Genomic DNA, 22,636 nt, shown 5'->3' on the forward strand with positions numbered 1-22,636 from the left:
ACTCTACTTTGGGAGAATGAAATGGACTAAAGAGCAGACATGCTTGCGGCAACTATGTCTCCCAAGCACCAAATGGATTAGTCATCCATCTTGGAAAGATGTCGTAGGGTAAAAAGGGATCCTCTATCCGCTAAGTAAAATTGACTAATGACTAAGGCTTTATCTCTTCTACCTCATAGTCGAGGACGACTATGATTTCAAGAGAGAGGTAATGTCATAAAATATAATATCTAATATCTAACCAACCCAAATGATTTTCTCATATTAAATTGATCACTTAATGTGGAAGAATAAACGGGAACAAGTGTTAAGATATAGGCATGTGCTTATAGATCTATCTCAATACGGGGCCAATAGTAAAGGGGCCCAAATGAGAGATGGTCTATCAAAGAGCAAGGCTAACAAATGGAGCATAAGACCTTAGGGTTAGCTTCATTGAAGACCTCCAATAATGTGTGTAAAAGGCCTTTGACCTTAGGTAAGCTAGGGCTAAGCTTGAGGCGCAGGAACCCAACCCAGCTCAAGGTGCTTGTCCTGCTTGTCATGCTTGATGACTAAGGTGCTTGAGGTGCTTGATGATTGACGTGCTTGACATGCTTGAGATGCTAGGGTTGCACTTGAGGTGAGAACCTAGCCCAAGCTTAAAGTGCTTATGAGCCAAGCTTGTGGTGGGAATTGGGCCTATGCATGAGGGGCTTGAGGTGTCAAAAAGTCAAAGATTCAATCCCTACAAGGAGGGGGCCCTACATGAGGGGGGATGAGAGAGAACATCCACACACTCACACAAGGCATGCATGGTACAAAGAAAGCAAAAGGGACACTTGTCAAGTTCCTCCTTATGTTGCCCTCATAGTGTGCCTGAAGCCTATTGGTTGGCCACCCAAGGGGTCCAATAATAATTTAGGAGATTTAATTAAATGATTTAGCATTTATCTAACCCTCTCTCTCAAAGGGGAAAGGGGGACACTTGTCTCAAGGCTACCCTTGCTGCTTGTAATGCCTCCTACTTGTGATTGGCTAGGCCTGGAGGGGTCCAATGAGCTTCAAGCATGAGCTACAAGGGGGGGTCGGCCAAGCAAGCTAGGGGGTTGCTTAGGGGGTATACTCACCCACACACACTCACAAACACTCTCATTGTGTGCTATGCAAAGTGCAAGAGCTCCCTCTCCTTCTCCAAGCAAGTAGAGGTTGAGAGCCTACACCAACACTCTCGGATATTGAGTGCAAATCCAACCAAGAGCCATGTTTCAATGCTTAAGCTTGCCATCTCCTTCTTCTTCATTACTATGCTATTATGTATGCTAGCAACAAGAGTTATGATAAGTGAGTTATGATAAGTGAGGAACTAATTCTTTCTCCTACGAAATGTTTCTTCTTCCTCTTCCCTACCCTCATTCTCTGCTAGCTCTCTCCACCTTCGAAGGTGTTTGAGGTCTTGGGACTGAGGCTTGGGATAGTTAAATCTTTCTTCAAGTTTATGTTATGTTTGTGATGCATGAAGCTTTCCATCTTCATCGCATCACCAAGGTCACAAGAAACACAAAGATTGTATTGTAACAAGTCTCTCTTAATGGGAGAAATCATAATACAAATGCCTATTGGAGGGGGGACCGGCTCCACATAAATCCGGTCCTCAACTGTTGTCATGTTCTCTAAATTCTCCCTCTTGCAAAAGTATTGTTCATGCCAAGTTAGCTAATTGCTATGATTATGTTGCTATCTTCAATTATGTTCACCCACTATGCTCACAAAGTCATTTCTCAAAAGTACTCTCATTAATTTCCACTACTCTCAATTTAAATAGGCCAATTCCATTACATACCTTAACCTCTTGAGTCATCCCTGCTAGAGCATACTTGACAAGGGTTAAGAAATGTTGGTAGTATGATTCCATATCTCTGGTCCCTTGAGTACAATCAAGAAACTCATTCATACGGTCTGAATGATAAACTTTGTTTTGATAGTTCTTCTTAATTTGGGTCTTAAGATAATCCCAAGTTGCAGCATTACGATCAACATTGTTCTCTGTGCAATGGTCTCTCCACCAACGCTTGGTTGTTTTTTCCAGTTTGAATTTAGCAATGATAGCCTTGTTCTCTGCGGCGGATGAGTGAGCCAAATCAAAGTAGTCATCCATGCACTCAATCCAATCTTCAAGAATCTTGCCTATATCTTTGCCTTCCCCGCTAAAATTTCCAGGTTGAGACTTGCAAAGCATAGCATCAATGTCTCTATCGATGATGGTGTGTTGAGGAACAATAGGTGCATTTGCATTAGTAGCAGCCACATTTCTTCTATGAGGCATGGTAATTTACTGCACCATATCAACCAAGGTCACACTTAGCAAAATATTGTATTTCACTCGAAGTCCTTAAATCAATTAGAATAGACGTTTAAGATAAGATGAGAAGCAATTAGGAGAAGGAATAATAAATCAATCAAATTTCGATATCACAAAACTTTGGGTTTCCAAAAGTCTACAAGGTATTTTGGAAGTCTCTAATAAATCCTAATGGCTCTAACATAATGTACTCGGTCATATCCATTGTGACATCCTTCCACCAATGGAGCATAGTTGTCCCATTCCTTCAGTATGTCTGATGGTTGACTCAAATAGTCCTTTACGATCTTCGGCTGGAACATCTCTTCGTTGGCGTGTGAGTCATATCATTCTTGAGTAAGAGATTTGTTTGTTACAGATACCCCCATTTTAGTGTGGATAATCGCCTTCCTGTATCCGAAGTAGTCATCGAAGAAAGCAGATTCCTTTGGAAAAAATCCGGTGTGTCCCATCCAACCGAGCTGTGAATATTTGCACAATCCGCAAGGCACTGAGGTCTGCTATAGGCATTGTATAAAATCTTTACATTGCGAGGGTTGTAGATTAGTGACTTTCCAAATAAGTCGAAGAATAACTTCCAAGGTATTGGACTATAGGAATGTCGGTCATTGTTCTCGCGTTGTCGCCCCCATACATTGAACATAACAATGCTGGAACATCCCATAGCCATTACTAAGGGTAATATGTTTCTAGTTGTCCACGTTTCCTTTGTTGGTCTTAATGTAAGCTCATACGCATTTATATACAATATTTGGTTTGTGACAACAATTTACTTTCCCAATTTAGAGGGTATCCACTCGATACACCCAACAGGCGAAGGTTTATGTTGAGGTGGTCTAAACTCGGGATTCCCTACAGCATAGTGATACCAAGCTCTGAAAGTATTTGGTACAATGAAATCCGTAGACATCAACCTTTTCCTTTCTTCCCCGTTATATGTGGTAGTGACAAGTCTTTGTACTTCCACTCCAGTTTGGAAATTCTCTTCCACCATAAGACAAGAGAGTATATCCGCCCATATCCCTGAAGGTAAGATGTCAATCATCTACACACACACCCCATCACTCATGTCAGTTAGAAGGATAAAAACCAAGATTCAAACTCAAGTATTATATCCTCAAAATAATGTGTTATATAAAAGCCAAAAAAAAAATTAATCGTAGAAGATCAAGAAGATACATAGGCTTTCTTGGGAGATACATAGATACGAAAGGGTCCAATGAACCAATTCTTGGTTCCTACAACTGAGGGTCTACCCCTATATTTGTTCACATCTCGGGTGTCAAATTTTAGCACTTCAACTTGTGCACTAAAAGTCATGTCTTTCTCTTTATACCATCCTCCCCCCGTGACACATCCTTGGGTGGTAATCCATTAAAATAGTTTACATGGGCATGTCGTTCATTTACATCATTTCTATAGAAATATCTACTCGAGCTCATTGATATTGGTTGTGCTCGCGCAAAGTCACTAATGCACCTTGGTTTCTCGTAGTCATCAAAGATAATGGTAACATTGTGAGGGTTGTACTTGAGAATGGGTCCATAGATTCTATTGAACCAATCCTTGGGTACATAATAGAATTGGTTGCCGCCATTTGACTTCTTCCATACTTTGATTATGACCTTCTCACAAAAGTTGTATCTTTGGTTTAGCATAAGGACCTTTTTACTAAGTATGAGTTCCCGACTCGGTATGTCCAAAAGAGAGCATAAGTTAATGTAAGGAACATATCCTTGCACTTTAACATCGCCTTCTTGGATCTTTTCTTTCACCCAAAGCTGTGGGTTGGTCACGAATCTATCAGGTACTTCTGTTCGATGTTCGGGATGAGCTTCAACATATAACTCCCATGCTACGTGAGTGTTGGGTATAAGGAAATCCCTAGTCCCTTTTGAAACTCAAGTCACTTCAATTCCCGCGTAATTGAAACAGATTCTTTGTGCAAAATCACTCTGGAGTTCATCAAGGCAATTAAGAAGATCCATCTATAATAAGAGAATGAGAGAAAACTTAGTACACATGTGAATCAAAACTAAGTTTATGCTTCTTCTATTCATCAAAATTTGATCTTTATGATTTCATTACAATATTATGGGTGTCTTGGAGCTAATTCTCTAAATATTCTTTTAACTCTCATAACGGTATTCTCTCAGACCTCTCACGGGACAACGTGGTCTGTAGTTATCCTCTAAATTTTCTTTTCCTATGACAGTTGCAAGAGCTTCAAACTTCTTGGCAACTTCGGCAATCCTCAACATTTGGAAGCGCATCGCCAAGTAGTAGAACGTGTCTTCTAGGCCTAGCCATATTCTAAGTTGAAGTAGTCTGAGATTCGCAAACCAATCTCTTGGACTATCGTCAATATAGATGAAGAATTGACGGAAAGGTTCCTGGTGTCGAGTAAGGTAACTACGGTCAATACTCTTCCAACAAGTTGTGCTTCCTGGTATGCCAAAGACTTTGGTCCCAATTTCTAAGTAAAAGAGTTCTCGTTCATCCTTGAACAATCGTGTCGCCATGTTGTTCAACACTATGGCCATAACCTCATCCCCTTGGCTAAAGCATTCAGACGTCACTCTGCGAGCCATTGGTTAATACAAAACAAACATTCAAATAAAATTACATCGTCTTTGTTGAACACTTCAATCATTTTATCATAACTCAAGCAAAACACTTCCACTAAAGAAGACAAGCCAAACAAGTGCCACCAACCAATGTCACTTATAGATGCATCATGAATACAATATCCTTTCTCAAACAGCATGCATGAATGTGTGCATGATGCATAACTACCCCAAGTAGTATCAGGCTTTAGGCTATCCCTATAACCTTAAGCATTGGCTCTGATACCAGGTGAGAAATACCCCTCCCCAGGGATCTATGCACAGAATATACAATTTACACTTTTATACAATTTCAATATACATCAAAGTTGCGGAAGCATTTGCATAGGGGAGGAGTTCTCAGCGCCCGACCAATCATGGAGTTTAGGCCATGAGCCGGACTGCATCCAGAGGTACCTAGCGACTAGTGCTACCCGTGAATGGGTATTATGAATGAAAGCGTACTCAAGAAAAAATATAACATTGTGGAGGGTGAATATATGTGTACACCGCGTTGCGGGAAGAGAGAGAGAGAGAGAGAGAGAGAGAGAGAGAGAGAGAGAGAGAGAGAGAGAGAGAGAGAGAGAGAATATAGTGGAGGGTGAAATAGAGTGCACAGAGACATGAGAAATTGACAACTGAGAATCTTTAAATGCCCATCTAAATGGAACAGGCAACCATGTATTAATGCAATAACAAAATCTGAGTATACCATAACATCAAAAAGTTTATGACAAAATAACTAGCAGAGCACTGGACCCTGTGTAGGGATCGACCGGTCCACCCATCCACTTCTGCTCTACTACGGACAGAGATAATTTCACTTCGCTGAGAGCAAGCCAAAACACCTCCATCCTACCTGAGCCAGACATAGGTGAGGCCGCTTCGCCTCCCTCCATGAACCCGAGCTCTGAAAGGATCCCAAATACCAGCAGGTGGTAGGGTATCAACACCAACCATACCAGTTTAGGCGCCATGCCTCTTCGATGCCCAGCATCGGGTGTTTAGGCCAAGCCAAGACAAGATCCCCGATGCGTTAGCCGTGTAGGTTATTCAACCCCCGATGCACTAATCGTGTAGATGAGCCTAACAAAAAGAAGAAGACCTAGGCAACACCCCCGATCCACCAAAGCCCCAGGTCAGTGACCCTTTAGTCTAAGGCTAAGCGATGTAGGTGATCCTAGTCTTGTAGCGACGCTGCCATGAGAATCATAACGCATGAGTCCAATCACAATAGCACTTCTCAGATGCACAAACAACCCTTTTCCAAACAGTTAGACTGTACAAGGTCTCTACCCTTACACGTCTATCATAAACCATCTTGATCACTTCATGATCCAATCCAAAAACCATAAACCATAAACCATAATCCAATCGCATCCACCCTACTTGGGTGAGGCACGACCAATCCTGCATAACCACTTTACAACATAACATGGCTGCAAAAATTTCGGCAGCATAACTCAATCCAGAAAAAAAAACCATAAGCCACACCGGCTTCCACCATAAAATATCAACCATAATCCATGAGGGAATCTCATCCCTTAACCATAAATCATAATCACACTCAACCAACTCCCACACTTGGAGTTTGATATATCCCTTGTAATCAATTGGAGTCTACACACATGTGACCCTTAAGATGTGATTCTTTCATGCATAAAAAGAGTCCGAATAGCGACTAATCATGATATAAAAATCCAATTTTTGACAACATCCAACCATATAAAGTTGATGCATCACATCCGCACTTCACCACTCTAACACATAGAGCTAGTTTTAACCTAGAAAGGTGGAAAGCAATCATAACCATGTATATGAGGCATCCACATCAATCCATGAGTTCCCACACATCATATGAAAGCATTCCAACACCATAAACATGATGCAAAACAACTCCGACCTTTAGGTCAACCATAAACTATAACTTCACACATATACAAAAATAACTTTTTGACATTTTCGAGAGCATGCAAAACATGCAAATGAAAGTATTTGACCTCAAACCAATGCATCAAGTTCAGCTCTATAATGTAGAATATCACTCCATCACGTCACTTTGACCATATGATACTCACACAACAAACGATAACCCCCAAAGAAAGTCACTTTATTCATATCTGCCTATGCGGTTCGGAATGTTTAACCATATACTCTCATGTAAGTTTAGGGCCATCTAATAATTGAAATCAACTCACCAAAACAAACCATAGAAACGGCTCCGTTAACTCACGATGTCATATGGTATCCCTCTTTGATAGCACTCCTACGCGTGTAGGTAAAATTGATACTAGAGTGATTAATAACTCGCATTCATGAAGTGATAACGGAAACCTAAATTCATTTATCATCAAGTTTTATCAAGATTTTCAATTAGTTAAGTGGGTTTGTCCATCCGGTGAATCTATATAGTAGTTCTCCAAGGAGACTGGAGTCAAAAATTTTGGTTAAGTGTACTGGACAGCAATCTGTTTTTTGACCATATCTCTTAACTCCTGCGTGTTTTTCACATGACACATAAAAGGAAAAATGTTCTAAATGATGTGTTTTATTTATGGTATAAAGGGTTCGGACTGATTCATAACACTTGTGATTTATGACCAAAACAGTATTCCTACCTCTTCTATGATGTGAAACGAAAAGCGCTTCTTTATGCATGTGCGTAACTATAGCGCATCATGTGCATAAATCAACATGTAAAACATGATGAAACAATCATGAGACAACCTCGTATGTACTTGGTAAATCCATACAGACACTCGTATATGAAAAACAATCACGGAGAGGGTGATTACGCAGAAAAAAGGACATAGAGAGAGAGAGATGATGACTACGAAGTTTATGGTTTCTCACCGTGCTTTCGGATTGATTTGGAATTATCGAAAGACTTCTTGCTTTGTCTCGCAAGAGAGCGGTGATGAGAGCTACGTAGAGGTATCCGCCACGAAAACTTTCGAAGAATGTATACACCGTGAAACGAGAGAGAAGATAATAAGCAAATAGAGAGAGAATATCCTTCTTCTTCTTCTTCTTCTTCTTCTTCACGAGAGAGAAGAGTTTATGGAGATGGTGATGAAGAGCTTTCACCACTCCGTATAATAGATAAGTAATTCTGACGTAAAGGCAAGAGAGCTTCCGCGTCTGAGAGTATATCTATCCTCCTCAAAGTGAAAGAAGAGAGGTCTTTATATAGGCTCTCAAGACCAAAAGCACTAGCTAAGAATAGAGTGAGGCAAGGAGAGACAAGTTCGCGTACGTTTGCGGCTTACTATTTATTTATTTTTTTAAAGAAAAAAAATTTTTAAAAAATCCTTGAGGACACGGATTTCGATGCGCGATTTAGAGACTCTAAGAAAAAGCTTGGCTTCTAAGAAAAGAGTTTTAAACTAAGCTCTTCCTCTCTTTTCTAAAAAGACTCTTTCTTTCCTAAAAACAAGCCTTTGCTTTTTGGTTGTAAACTTTCCCACTTACCATTTAATTTTTAACATTAAATTTGACCACCCAAACAATATCTAACCAACTAATGAAAACCGTAGCTAAACTACGCCACACCGTAACATCCCGACATAATTATGACTTTCCAATACTATCAACCAAAATGCGACGAAATAGATATTGAAAGTTATTTTTCTTATTTTTAAAAAAGACCCAAAAATTGGGGATCTTACAAGATCTTTGCAAATTGATGACTATTCTCGTTGCATACACACTGCTTTCACTAAGATCAAATATTGCCCGTCGAAAACTTAACAATATTGTTGATAAGCATAAAAGAACTCATTCCAATGGTTACTCATCAAGTTTCCCAAAGCTGACATTACAGGCAAAAATTGGCAAGGTGGGCTAATCGGTCATCAAAAGTATTTTGCTAAGCTAGTATACCAATACTAAGGTCGACTTCAAATTCAAAAACCAATTCTCAAATTTCCATCTCCTTGGCCAATCTGTAATGCTTAAGGTGTACAAAGTAAATGATCCCCTTGAATTTGAAGGTACTCGAAAAATACTTCAACCTAATAGTAACCACGTATATTGGTCATCTACTGCAAATGGTGTCAATTGTTAAAACGAATCCTTAATTGCATGTAACTAAACATGGTTCACCTTCTCGTATATATGCTTGTAGTCAAGGACAACTATGATTTCAAGAGCAAGGTAATGTCAAGAAATTTTCTTTTTTGGTCTGCTTAAATGATCTTATCTCACTAGAATAAGCCTTTCTAGTGAAAGAATGCAAAAATCATAATAGTTGCATATTTTACTGGAAGGTGCATTCATGGCTTAGTAGTTTTAGAAGAATGATACTACCTTCAAAAGTGTCTCAAGAATTCATTAGAATTCCAACAGTGCTTTATGGGATCAATACGGTATTAAAATGGGTCCCATATGCCTCCTCAAGCGCTAAAAGGTTAACCGAGAGGGGAGTAGGCATCAAGTGCTTAACTTGGCAGGCAAAAGGCTCTAATGAGTGACAAAAGTTGCGTGTAGGATAAGTAACCTCACTTTATAACCACCAAAGTAGGAAAAGCATGCACAAAAGTTGGGGGGCCAATTTGCATCGTGCAATGTTGATCTGTGGACACTTTGGCATGTACACATGCTCCTCTCAGAGCTCCCCTCTCCACACACGAGACTCCATAGATATAACTCTTTACTATGTAAGAAGCAAGTTACCATATACTATCCGCTACACCCTTCTTCCTCTCCAAATGGTCTCTAGGCTCAATGAGTACGGCATTGAACTCAAGAGCTCCTTCTCGCTAAGCTTGATTCTCAACACATTTTATACTATTGAATCCTGGGGTTACCAATCTCCTTGATCCAAGGATTGCATGGCAAACAGGAAAGATGTGTATCGATGTTTAGTGTCTCATGAAGAGGAATATTGACAGAATTGCATGGCAGATAGGCAAGATGTGTATTGATACTTGGTCTCTCTCATAAAGAGGAATATTGACAATTCATTTTGAAGGGAGAAGAGCTCCATGAATCCAACCCTCATTTGTGCCAAGCTTTCTCTTTTCATATTGAACATGTCATTGGTCTATCAATTGTTATATGAATCTTGCAAACTAACACAAGTAATTCACTTTAAAATTCAGAAATCAGTTTCGTCCATGACAAGATATGTTGCATAGACATTTTGTAAGATCAAGCTTACAACCCAACTAGTTGACCTTGACACTTGTAGATCATGGTTGAAAAGCAAGTGAACCATACAATTTTAAGAGTTCTTGCTTTAAACAGACAGCAATGGTGGAAGCTTTGTAAGGAGCACATACGACATGCTTCTTACATAACAACTTCCTGGGGTGACTTTCGAATACTTGAAAGCACTTCTCCGAAAGAAATTCATGATGACAAAAAAGCTCCCAACCAACATCCTTCCAACTATTTGGTCCCCTTCAACCTTTCAGATGCAGACACAATTGCAACTTCATTCATGGCGAAGAATAAAGCAACCAAAATGCTTCATGCATTATCCATGGAGTCAAGACCCCCTAACAGAGGTCTGAAAAATTTTCATTAAAATATACCATTTTCTAATTAATCGTGTTTTTGCACGTTTCATGCTAGTTAGTTCTCAGCCACAGAACCAATAGGGCACCAGAGCTTAAAAAGCCTTTAAAAAAGATGATAAGAACACTTCTAGACGTGGAGGGAAGAAGACATTCCAGGCCATTAGTGCAGTAGAAGCCAAATTGTATCCCGCATGGCAGTCAAAATTGCAACCGCAGACAGCAATAGCAAAATCCTGGCTAAACCACAGTACAGCCAGCAAAGAACAAAAAAGGAAATTTTGGGCCTTCCATTGCATTGAAACTATTACTGTAAAACCAGGTAGCCTCAAGTTCTGACCTGCTAGGCCTTTACATGCACTAAACGCATTTTGAAGTTTTATCAAGACTAAACTATGTCATGCTCATGCAACTCACGAAGATGGCAATGTATTGAAAATACTCATTGTACACTTAAACAATAAGAGCTTACTCTGTGTTGAATCTTGCCAAAAGAAAAAAAAGAACACATGATCTTGTAGAAAAGCCGGGAGTCATTGTCACACCAACAATTCAGTGTGACACATACAACAAATGCCAGAAATAGCAGCAGCGCAAATATACACACTTAAAAATCAAAACAAAGAGGAGCCTCATGAACTCACATGCTCACTCAGAAGAAACTTTAAAAGGGTTACATTTATAATAGCTAGCTGGGATTCTGTCAACTCTTACTTGACGAACCTGATTGATGAAAACTGTAAACCTTTGGGGCAAAATGCTCAGGGAATGTCATCAAATTCAGAGTCTTTAGTACACTAATTGGTTCCCGGACCAAGTAACAAATCTCAAGCAAAAAAGGTCCACCCACATGTTACTTTAACCTCTTTGGCAGATCCTACTGAAAGCATGATTCATGCTGAAGGTATCACGCTAACTCAGCTCTGGTGACCTATTGGCAAGCAATGGTCTGCATGACAAGACGAAACACGTCAGAATACCCAGAACATTTATCATAACAGCATCACTAGACCTTAACCATGTGATCATAAGGGATATTAGACCACACAAATCAATGCGGCCAAAACCGGCTCTCAAAGGCAGAGTAGACGCTTGGACATAAGTACCACTTTCAGAAAATCTGGGCTGCAGAATTTAATTTCTTCGCCAAAGATAGTTGTGTTCTTGTCAAATTGGCCAGATACAAGACAAGGAGGAGATCCTGAACAACAGCCGACAAAAGTCAGACAACAAAGTTGAAAATTAATACTTTAGTAGACACCAACAAGAGGCCAAGATTACCTGTATGCTGTCATTGAACAACCTATCAAAGGCATCTGGAGAAATCTTTGGAATAGATGCTATTGTATCTGCCAGATATCTACCGACCGCATTGTCCGGAGGTAATTTGCCCTCCTAACATACAGAGAAAAGGCCAACGGATGAGTTTTGTATTCTTTGATAAAATCAAGGCAAGATCTAAACTTGAAATTGAATACATACAATCACATCTTCAACATATTTAAACACCGTGTCAATCATGCTCTGCAGCCGTAGCATAGAGGTTTCCAAAGCTTCAAGATCGTCAGGAAGTTTCTCCACTATAGTTTTCTTCAAGACATCAACTGCCAAAAAAAAGTCTTGAGTACATGTAATAAAGATTCTACAAAGCGAATAAACTGCTACTGTTTAGGCAAGATGATATTTACATCCAACCCTCTCCGCCTCAATCATCCGAAGATCTAGTTGAATTTCATGAAATTGAGCAGCGAGCTGTCGGTCTCCAAGATTCAGTGCCGTGGACACAAATGCCCTGATACTGGCAGTTTCATCTTGGAATGTAGTGTCCACAGTCAGGTACACTGGATTTGTTGCTTCCCTTGCGTAAAAATCTTGAATTAAAGCATCACTAACACTCACACCGGCACTTGTTGAATACCTGGTCGACATAATGACGTCAGATCTCATATTGAGCCATATGAAATGCTACCAAACCAAAGCACTAACCAGCCAACTATCACTTCTTTGGGATTCACTCGCTGATGTAGCTCAAACATTGATCGATGATACTCAATATCCACTGCAACCTGTCCAGGAAAAGACCAAGTGTCACTATACATAGTAAAAAGTTTGCAAAAGATCCACCTTCCTTATCAACAATAGTTTAATTATCTATCTACATACCATGATACATCCAGTAAAAGCCCCGATTATACTTTCAAGGAGATAGTACATGGTGGTTGTGGTAAAGCATAAAAGGTTACTTACAGTTATTCAAAAGTAACATGCGACTGGAAATACACATGGACAAAAGGCTGTCCTGCAGACGAGGTGAAAAACAGCAACTAATAACATTTTCTGGCATTTACTTTGAAACTAACTGAAGCTACTGAGCATGCCGAGAAAGGCTGTCCTGCAGACGAGATGAAAAACAGCAACTAATAACATTTTCTGACATTTACTTTCAAACTAACTGAAGCTACTGAACATGCCGAGAAACATGTGCTAAAGAACACAGCCAAATGGCTACTATAAACCCAAGCTCGTGACGTTCAAGGATCGAGGGGCACATGAAGCTGCTTTCAACAACTATCTAGATTTGCTAGCCTCATACAAAGAGGCCGTGTAGCTCGATACCGGTACCTCACCTTAAGCAAGAGGGGATGTCACGTGCACATGGCTTTGTGTGCCACGTGGACATGCTTCATCGACTTTCACAGCCAATTTTGCACCCATCCCTAGATAAGAGTGTCTAGAATCCTAAAAGGATTAGTATCACCAATTTTGTAAGCATGTTCGCAAGACCTACATGTTCGAACGAGTCCATTAAATTAGGTTTTTTAATTTTGGAACACTCTTGCATAAATAGTTTGAACAAGAGTTTTGTCAAATGTTTAATATTACACTTCGGTGGGCATGCCGTGTCATAAACTAGTGACGTGGCTGCTGGTTGCCCAGTACACACACACACTCCTTTTGGCATATAGTCCCGTGAAAGGCTGACGTGGCAATGACCTGGCAGCAGCCGCCGGGTTTGGCGCTGAACTGATGATGTGGCATTGCTGTACGGAATAGCCCAATAAAAGCGGCACAAATCGCGGGTTGATAACGTGGCAGGCAACGTACGAAAACCTGCTGCTTTTCTTTTCGCAAGGCTGGCTACGCTAGAGCTTTTGGGAATTGCTTTGATTCCCTAAGAGGGCTTGTGACAGGAAAATTGACATTGCTTTATTTTTTGCAAGCTTTTGAATTTTCAGCTTTTAGGGGCTCTGCTTTTGGCATCCCTTGTAATGAATAAATAAGTGGGCACGCCTCCCACTTCTCAGAGCATCTAGACGCAGAGTCTGAGAGTGAGAGCCTCCCACTCCTTTGTACTCTGAGTTGCAGATTAATACAAAAGGAAATTCAGAAAGGGACGCCAATCTTTGGGGCCCACATCTCTACGCACGGACTCCGCCGGGCCAGTGTTGAATCAATTGTGAACTGTGAACTGTCTTGAAGTGAATTCTTGTGGTGTCGCGGTAGAATCTTGTCGCGTGCACATTTAACCCTATGTGTACGTGGACAAGCTACTTCATGACTAGGGTTCAGTTCAGTTCAGTCAGCCTAGCTTAGGAAGTGTTCTGGCACTTTTGTGAGTCTGTTCGCAGACCTGCATGTCCGGACACTAAAGTAGATGCATATCCTCTAGTTGCACACAGCATGATCTTCTGGTTACAATCAGAACCCATCAGGAGCATTTTTACAATGCACAGACCAATTTTCCCTATTTTAGCCATTTTTCACTTATTATTATTAAGTGACTTTTGTTGGGAAACTGGGTGGGGCAATTTAGCCAAGCAAGTATTAAGAAACCCTAGCGCTAGCATTCTCTGGCAAAAGAGGCAACAAGGACCTGTGTCCAACAAGTGCACCTTCTCAGCAAGACCCCCCCCCCCCCCCCCCCCCCGGGCAGGAGACATAGCGTTTTCAGCCACAAGAACAGCCAACGTTTTCAGCAATTGCAGACCAACCAGCGTTTTGCAACTTGCACGTCAACCCGGCAACAACAGACTCAGCAGATAGCTAGCATTTCTACAGCAGACCCCCAAATCAAACCTAGCGTTTTTGGAGCAGCACATCAGCCCAGCGTTTGCAGATCCTTTGCGACAGAACCCCCAGAAGCATCAGCATTTTCAATTTGCAGCACTCAGATCCCGCAGTATAAGTCCCAAACCTCGTAGATCTCACCTTCCCGCAACAGATCCTCGCCGCACTGTCAGATCCACCGAAGTTTGCAAAAAACGCGAATGTCGTCGTCGCATCGCCATCATCAACATAGAGTCAGAATTCAGCAGATAAAGATTTGCAGATATCAGCCAATAGCGTTTCAGTTTTCAGCCCGTCTCGTCGTCATCCTCATCGTCGTCGACATCGTCGGCAAGTCCAAAGCATTGTAGAGATTTGTGCAATCAATAGTAGACCGCTCTCGCCATAGAGAGTGGGGCCTTCGGAGGAAGGTTTGACAACATTCTGGAGTCGTATTCTCTTCTCTCTCTATCTCTCAGTCTCAGCACCTTCATTCACAATGTTTACCACTTTGTTTGTGATAATAAAAAAATTCCGAGAAAAAGATCCTTCTATTAGTTAATGAAACTACCCATGGGGCTACAAACCCCTCTACTAGAGAGGGCTACAACAATCATGATGGGGAGACTCTCTGTCACGAGGACGTGGCAGTTATTAACCATGTCACAGAGATGTGGCAACTGCTAACCTTGGTTGTTGGTTTCTTTCCAATGGGGTTTATTTTATTTGTTTAAGACCCTCTTTTTGAAGTAGCAAACTGTCGGACATTGTATGGCCAATGTGAACGGTAGATTCACCCGCAGACGGGAAGTGGTCGGCACTGGAATTCGTATGGTAAGAGGATGTCTAGGCTCAGAGCAAGATCATATAGGTCCCCCCGTCGCACTTAGCAAGTTGGTGGATGCTAGGAAGTGAACTCAATTAAGGCGTAAAGTCAAGGTGGGACTTCCAACAAAAAGTATGCCACAGTTGGGCCACATTGCATTTTTGGATGCGGTCCCAATGAGGATAGATGGTCAGAAGACCAGTGGGAGCCCAACGGAAGCATCTCCTAAAATTTAGGGAACTGCTATTTTGGGCCGTGAAATGTGTTCGCGTCATTACCTGCGGTATGACTAGGGGAACACTTTATAACTCTGCCGCGAAGTCAACTGACGCGTCGGTTGGGATATTTTTAAGCGGCGAACCCGAAACGGGAAAATGCTTGTAAATGCGCCAAGTGTCACATTTTTCGGGACTTGCCTCTTCCAGAAAAATGGGCGCTGATTTTTAAGCTGGGAGAAGCCTCATTTGCAACCTGTCACAGGTTAAGAGCTATGGAGTGCTTTCTTTCCCTCTCATGTACAGTGTGGTGCTAGGAGTGATGCCCTGCACACTACACACTGCTCTCTCTCTCCCCTACGTGCAGTTATGTGATGCCCCACAAGAGGGCTACTCATTTGACTGATGTACAGTTGTGTGGGTTCATGCTTTTGTGCTGAGGCAAGAGCCTCCTTGAGCAGGAACAGGGGTAGCTAGCTGCTGCTCCAAAGCAGGCACTGGTGAGGGTCATAACCTCACCGTACAGGTGCAAAATCAGCGCTGTGTATGCGCTGTAAATTCACTGTTTTTCAACCATACGGACGCCAGGATCATTGGGAATCGTGCCCCACTGGCAAAGGACAGTTAGGGGACTGTTTGGGGCTGAAAACAGGGCAAAAACCAGTAAATACAGCGTGCTGAATTTACTGTTTTTGGACAGGAATCAGAGGGTATACGCCAGTGCAAGCGAGTTCCAGCAGGGGAATTGGTTTCGCGCAAGTTTTGGGGCTGTTATGCTGCCGAAATTTGGCCAAATCAAATGGTATCTAGGTGGATACACGTGAAGGATTCCCAGGACCTTACCTTGTAATTTACCCTCCTAAAGAATAAAGAAATACCGAAAGGGGCGCCAATTTTGGGGCCTACAGGTTGTCGGCGTCTACTCGGAGCATTCTAGCTTCCGAGCCGTGTGTGAGTTGAAGTGTTAATTCCCATTACAAGTTCTCTTTGCAAAGTGCTCTGTGTGTGTGTATAAAGTAAAGAATTTCGGGTGAAAGCCAACGCCTACCGCCCTACGGGCCGGTTACATGGTTCCATTGCCGGGACATCAATCACTTTTTCCTCAAAGAGTGAGCCTGGATTGTTCAGGGTAAAGACACACAGTGCAAGAACGCGGGGATTACACTATGGCCGACAAGGGGAAGGGAATTATGGAAGAGGGTTCCTCTCCAAAGGACAGGCAGGAGATTCCTATGGTTTTTGAGATTGGCGAGAGCTCACGGCCACGTCAGTCTATACCTCCTGTCAACGTCAATGTCCCTCCAGTAGTACACGGCTTTATGACAGGGCAACTTGAGGATGATGCGTTTAAGACTCAGTTAGTTGCCGCGGTGAATGTCTTTTCGCAGCTGGTGCAGAATCCGAGGTTTATGGAATTCTTGCAAGCGCACCAGTGCAACAGCAAAATAGGCAACCTACGCCACGTACGGAGCTTGTTGAAGCTCAAGCCCAGGTACTTCATGAGGCGCAGGAGGAAAGGGAACACTCGCATGTTGCGGAGTCGGGGGCTCCAAAGCAGGTTCCTCCCGTGTTTGAACAGGTGGCTAGAACGCCTATTCCACAGGTTATGCCAGTTCAGCCCGCCACCTTTCAGAGCCAGCATGCTGTCTTGAATGGGCATGGAGCTGGTGAAACCGGCCTGTTCAATCCAAAAAGGGCGGTAGACTTTACTTCAAACCTTGATTTAGCTTTCACCCATTATTAGTCGTCTATTTTACCTGTACTTTCAAGACACAACAAAGGGGAGAGGGATACAGGCTGCTAGATTGCACCTGTATGAGTAGACGGACACCAGATTGGCCCCTAACTTAGGCGCCCCTTTCGGTATTTCTTTATTGTTCAAAAGAGGGAATAAACGTTGTGGTTCCCTACAAGCTGCCCCGCACAAACTCGGCTGAATTTCCACTGTTCCAACCTGATTTCGGCAGCATAACTGTACTAGAACCCTTCACGGTCAGTATTCCCACGCATTGAATGACTTTCCCGACGCATACGGGCACTTTGCAAAACCTGGCGAGAATCTGCAGCACGCTGAATTCTCTGTTTTCAGCCCTGAAAATGCGCCAGATCGCCTGTACAGCGGTCCCCTTGCGTCCCCGAACCTCCTGGGGGTATTAGGGTCCGTTTAGGGCCAAAACCCTAAACCTGCAAAAATACACAGCAGGCTGTAATTCACTGTTTCGGGCTCCGTTCCGCGTGCCGGTCGCATCCCTAGCAAGTCCTCGAGCTCCCGCACCTGTAGGGCTACTTGCCCTTTGAATCGGACGAGATTTCTGGCGTGAAACCTCTCCGAATTCACCTGTACCTGCGGGGGGATTAGCCGCTAGCTAATCCAGTACCTGTGCAAGAGGCTCTTGCCTCGGCAATCGCGCATGAACCCACACAACTGTACATTGGTCAAATGAAGAGCCCACTAGAGGGGCATAACATACTGCCAAAGGGGAGAGAGAGGGCAGTGCGTAGCGTGCAGGGCATCACTCCTGGCACCGCACTGTGCATAAGAGGGAAAGCAAGCACTCCATAGCTCTTAACCTGTGACAGAGACTTGCAAAATGAGCCTCCCAGCTATAAATCACGTTTTTGCCTTCTCTATAAGTAGTAAACTGGCCTCAGAGTGCCAAGTGTCACTCATTTGTGCATTTTCCCGCTTTAGACCCTCGGGTCTAAAAATATCTCACCTGCAGCCTCTGTTGACTTGGCCACAGAGTAACAAAATGATCCCCATGTCAAACTGCACGTAATGACGCGAAGACATTTTCAGGTCCCAAAATAGCAGTTCCCTAAATTTTAGGAGATGCTGCCATTGTATCTTTCTAGGTCATCCGACCCTCTTTGTACACTGCGGCCACATCCAGAACTGAAATGTAGCCTCTGTAGCAAAGGATTCCACTTTGGCTAGTCAATGACCCCACTTGGCTAACCATAGTCCTTGTCCAACCTTAGTGCTCTCTTGCCCTCATGCCTGGACTCCCTCTGGACAGTTCCACACTAGCTATGCAATGCAGGGCAGTTAGATTTCCCGAGGGGTGTTTCCAAAAAGTGAAAGTAAATAGATAATAAGAAAGAAATCAACAAAAAGGATAGATAGTAGTCACACGCTGGTGACATACCCCCCTCTTGAAATCTCAAACGTCCTCGTTTGCATCTATGTCGTCCATGCTTACTGTCAACACTGATGTATTCAACACATGTCGACACATATACGACACATACATGCTCATTGTCAACCCTGGTGTATTCAACACCTCGTCGACTCATGTATTGCCTGCGTGTGAACCCTGTCCCAATGACATAGTGGTAGCTTCGCACTCTGCCATTGCTTTGAGTCACTAACTTTCCAATGACAAAATGGTAGCTGCACATTTTGCCACTGTCTTATAGTACACGTTGGATCCCGTAACACTTTCGAGCATACCCAAACCGACAGTTTAAGAATGCAGTTACACATGTACTCTTTAATAGAAGCAATCACTGTATCCTTGACAGACTGACAAGAAATACTCACTTCTATAGCACTAACCAAACTTTTGGACATTCCATAAGAGCAATTGCCAAACTGACAATCTGTACAGCTCTAACATTCATGTAACAGGTATTTGATTTGAGTTCACTTTAAATACCATGTACATCATTTGTTTCAAAAGCCATTGTCACACTGACAATCCATTTAGCTTTGAAACTCAAGGGGTCAAGGTAGGTTGCAAATCGAAGGCTTCCAGGTAGAGTGATAACACAGTTGGTGACTCTGCAAGTTCACCTTCTTCCATCCACTTAGCATCCATTGGTGGATAGTTTTTAAACTTTACCAAGTAACGCCTAGCAACCTTGCTTTTCACTTTCCTTTCTTTGTGTGCCAAAATCTGTTCAGGGAGCAAGATCTCGTCAAGTTCCTCGACTTCCGGCTGATCTTCAGCTGGCATATCTTCTGGCACATCACCCACATAGGGTCTGAGAAGACTCACATGAAACGCATTGTGAATCTTCCAACTGTCAGGCAATTTCAGCCTATATGCAACATCACTGATTATGTCGCACACTTGAAAAGGCCCATAGTAACGCATGCTGAGCTTTGGAAACACTCTTTCCTTGCCCTTCATCTTCTTTAACCTTGCCTTTTCAAAGCGTAAAAGCACCCAATCACCAAGTGAATATACCACTTCACGACGGTGACGATCAGCTGCTTTCTTTTGCTTTGCCTGAGTCCTTTCTAAGGCCACTTTGACCTTCTTGTACATTTCATCCATGTCTTGAACATACTTATCTGCTTCAAATATCTTGTCCTTTGTATGCAGTATGGGAGGAACTTTCTTGCCACCTTCAACTATCTCAAAAGGTGCCTTGCCAGTTGATGAATGCACTGTATTATTGTATGCATACTCCACCAATGGCAAATACTGCTCCCACTTTCCTTTATGCTCTGACACATAGCACTTCAGCAGATCTAGGACAGTAGAATTTGCCTCTTCTGACTGTCCATCTGTTTGAGGATGAAATGACGAAGAGAATTTGAGCGTGGTACCCATATTCTCAAACAAGCCTTTCCAGAACAAACTAGTCATGCGTGGATCACGGTCGCTAATAATCGACTGTGGCATGCCATGATACTTGAAAATATTGCTCATAAACAAGCGTGCCATCTGATCTGGCTTTATCTTCTTCCTGACAGGAATAAAATGAGCCTGTTTGCTGAATCTGCAAATAATGGTCCAAATACCATCATTTCCTGTCTGCGTTCTTGGAAGATCAAAGATAAAATCCATAGCAATACTTTCCCATGGTTTATCTGGAATAGGTAGTGGTTGCAATAACCCTGGTGCCTTTTGCCTGTCAAACTTGACCTTTTGGCATATTAGGCATTCTCGCACAAAGGCATCCACATCCCTTCTCAATGTAGGCCAATAGAAGAATGTCTCTACCGCTTTAACTGTAGCATCGATACCACGATGCCCTGCATACGGTGGGACATGACTCTCTTCCATAACTTTGCGTCGCAATGGCTTTGTGACACACAATCTGCCATGCATCATCATGAACCCATCTTTAAGAAGATAGTGTTCATGATGTTGTCCATCCATTAGTTGCTCGAAGACCCTTGCAAAATCTTCATCATTTGCATACTGTTCTCTCATATCATCAAGTTCATGATGATAAGGAATCGACACAGCTGAAATTTGTGGCTTTCTTGACAAGGCATCAGCCACAACGTTCTTCTTGCCTTCCACATGCACAATCTGAAAATGGAACATGGACAAGATATTTGCCCATCGCATATGCTTCTCAGATAACTTTGTCTGTGTCAAGAAGTATCGCAAGGTCTGATGGTCCGTTTGGACAACGAAATCTGCACCTAGCAGGTAGTGTTTCCAACTTAAGAGCGCATGAATCACAGCCAGTAACTCTTTCTCATAGACCTGCATGGTCATCTCTGGCCCTTGCAAAATTCTGCTCTCATAGGCTACTACCCTGCCATCTTGCATTAGCACTGCACCAATGCTACTACCGCAGGCATCACACTGGACCACAAATGACTTCCTAAGATCTGGCAACACAATGACTGGATCTGAAGTCATCTTTTCCTTTAAGAGATTAAAAGCTGAAATCTCTTTCTGTGTCCATCTAAAGGTGACTGCCTTCTTTTGAAGAGCATGTAAAGGTGAAGCAATCTCAGCGAAATTTCGAATAAACCTTCTGTAATAGGAGCATAGTCCCAAAAAGCTTCGGACATCATGCACCGTCTTCAAATTTGGCCATGACTTGATCGCTTCAACTTTTGCAGGATCCATTCTGACACCATCCTTTGAGACAATGTGTCCCAGAAAGTGAATCTCTTCCAGAAAAAACTCACTTTTCTTTGCATTGATGAGCAACCTATGACTGCGTAGCTCTTTGAACACAATGGCCAAGTGATGCCTATGCTCCTCTTCATTCTTTGAGTAGACTATCATGTCATCAAAGAACGTACCAACAAACTGCTGGTGTGGACGGAAAATTCTGTCCATCATCCTATTAAACGTAGCAGGAGCATTTGTGAGACCAAAGGGCATCACTAAAAATTCGTAAAGGCCAAACGTTGTTCTAAAAGCAGTCTTGTGCACATCCTCTGATCTAATGCGGATCTGATGATACCCACTCTTTAGATCTATCCTGCTAAACATAGCTGCTCCTTCTAATTTGTCCATAATATCATCAATTCTAGGTATAGGGAACCTATTCTTGATGGTATTCTTGTTCAGTGCACGGTAGTCGATGCACATACGCCATGAGCCATCTTTTTTCTGCACCAACAATACTGGAGAACAGAATGGAGATGAACTGGGCTGAATCAGCCCTTTTTCTAACAGCTCCTGTACTTGGCCCATTATCTCTTTCTGCTGAGCCGCACTAACCCTGTACGGAGGCTTATTTGGTGGGCTACAGCCTGGCACCAAATCTATCGCATGGTCCTCGGGTCTCTCTGGCGGTAATTGAGACGGTAATGAATCGGAAAAACAGTCACTATACTGTTGTAAAAACATTGACCTTTCTTTATCTAGCACAGATAAATTTGATTCATCACAATCTGACACTTCACGTGCAAAAACCAAGTACGCAGAAAGATGCTTTTTCATTACAGAAGTAATAGCAGAAGCTGATACAGTAGGAATAGACTCCCCTTTAAGCTTTACATCCAGAATATGAGTCTTTCCCCTGCTCTGTACAGTGATCTTTTTGTTGTAGGCATCCAGGATTCCCTGTACACGAAACAACCAAGGAATACCTAACAACACATCACATCCGTCCAGTGGCATGATGTAAAATTCTTCAGCATCTACATAGGACTGGATATGTAGACGCAACTTTCCAATGATGGGTGTCACAGCCTCTGTATGGCCAGGACATGCCAAACCTGCCTCTGCTGTATACCCCATCTCTTCAGGTCTGATTCCCAACTTTGAAGCCAATTCTGGGGAAATGAAGTTGGCTTTGGCACCTGGATCAAAGAAGATAAGCACTGTTTGATCCCTGACCTTTCCCCATGCTCTGCAAAGCTCACTTGCATCTGA

The 22,636-nt window shown here is 42.5% G+C and overlaps 1 protein-coding gene across 2 annotated transcripts in view; it reads right to left on the reverse strand.

Moving 5' to 3' along the window:
- Positions 1-11,080: 11,080 nt before the first annotated feature.
- The window catches only part of EIF2 (eukaryotic translation initiation factor 2), a 36,965-nt gene continuing 25,409 nt past the window's right edge, over positions 11,081-22,636 (reverse strand). For both annotated transcript variants that reach the window (XM_086511130.1, XM_086511131.1), the window contains exons 3-8: positions 12,453-12,532; positions 12,155-12,384; positions 11,949-12,070; positions 11,748-11,861; positions 11,573-11,667; positions 11,081-11,415 (exon numbers count right to left, since the gene is read on the reverse strand). In XM_086511130.1, coding sequence (XP_086367256.1) covers positions 11,578-11,667; positions 11,748-11,861; positions 11,949-12,070; positions 12,155-12,384; positions 12,453-12,532 — 636 coding nt within the window. In that variant the 3' untranslated portion in view covers positions 11,081-11,415; positions 11,573-11,577. The remainder of the gene's footprint in view (positions 11,416-11,572; positions 11,668-11,747; positions 11,862-11,948; positions 12,071-12,154; positions 12,385-12,452; positions 12,533-22,636) is intronic.

Source organism: Adiantum capillus-veneris, chromosome 4 (genome assembly GCF_014529385.1).
Source record: "Adiantum capillus-veneris isolate H3 chromosome 4, ASM1452938v2, whole genome shotgun sequence".
Classification (NCBI taxonomy): domain Eukaryota; kingdom Viridiplantae; phylum Streptophyta; class Polypodiopsida; order Polypodiales; family Pteridaceae; genus Adiantum; species Adiantum capillus-veneris.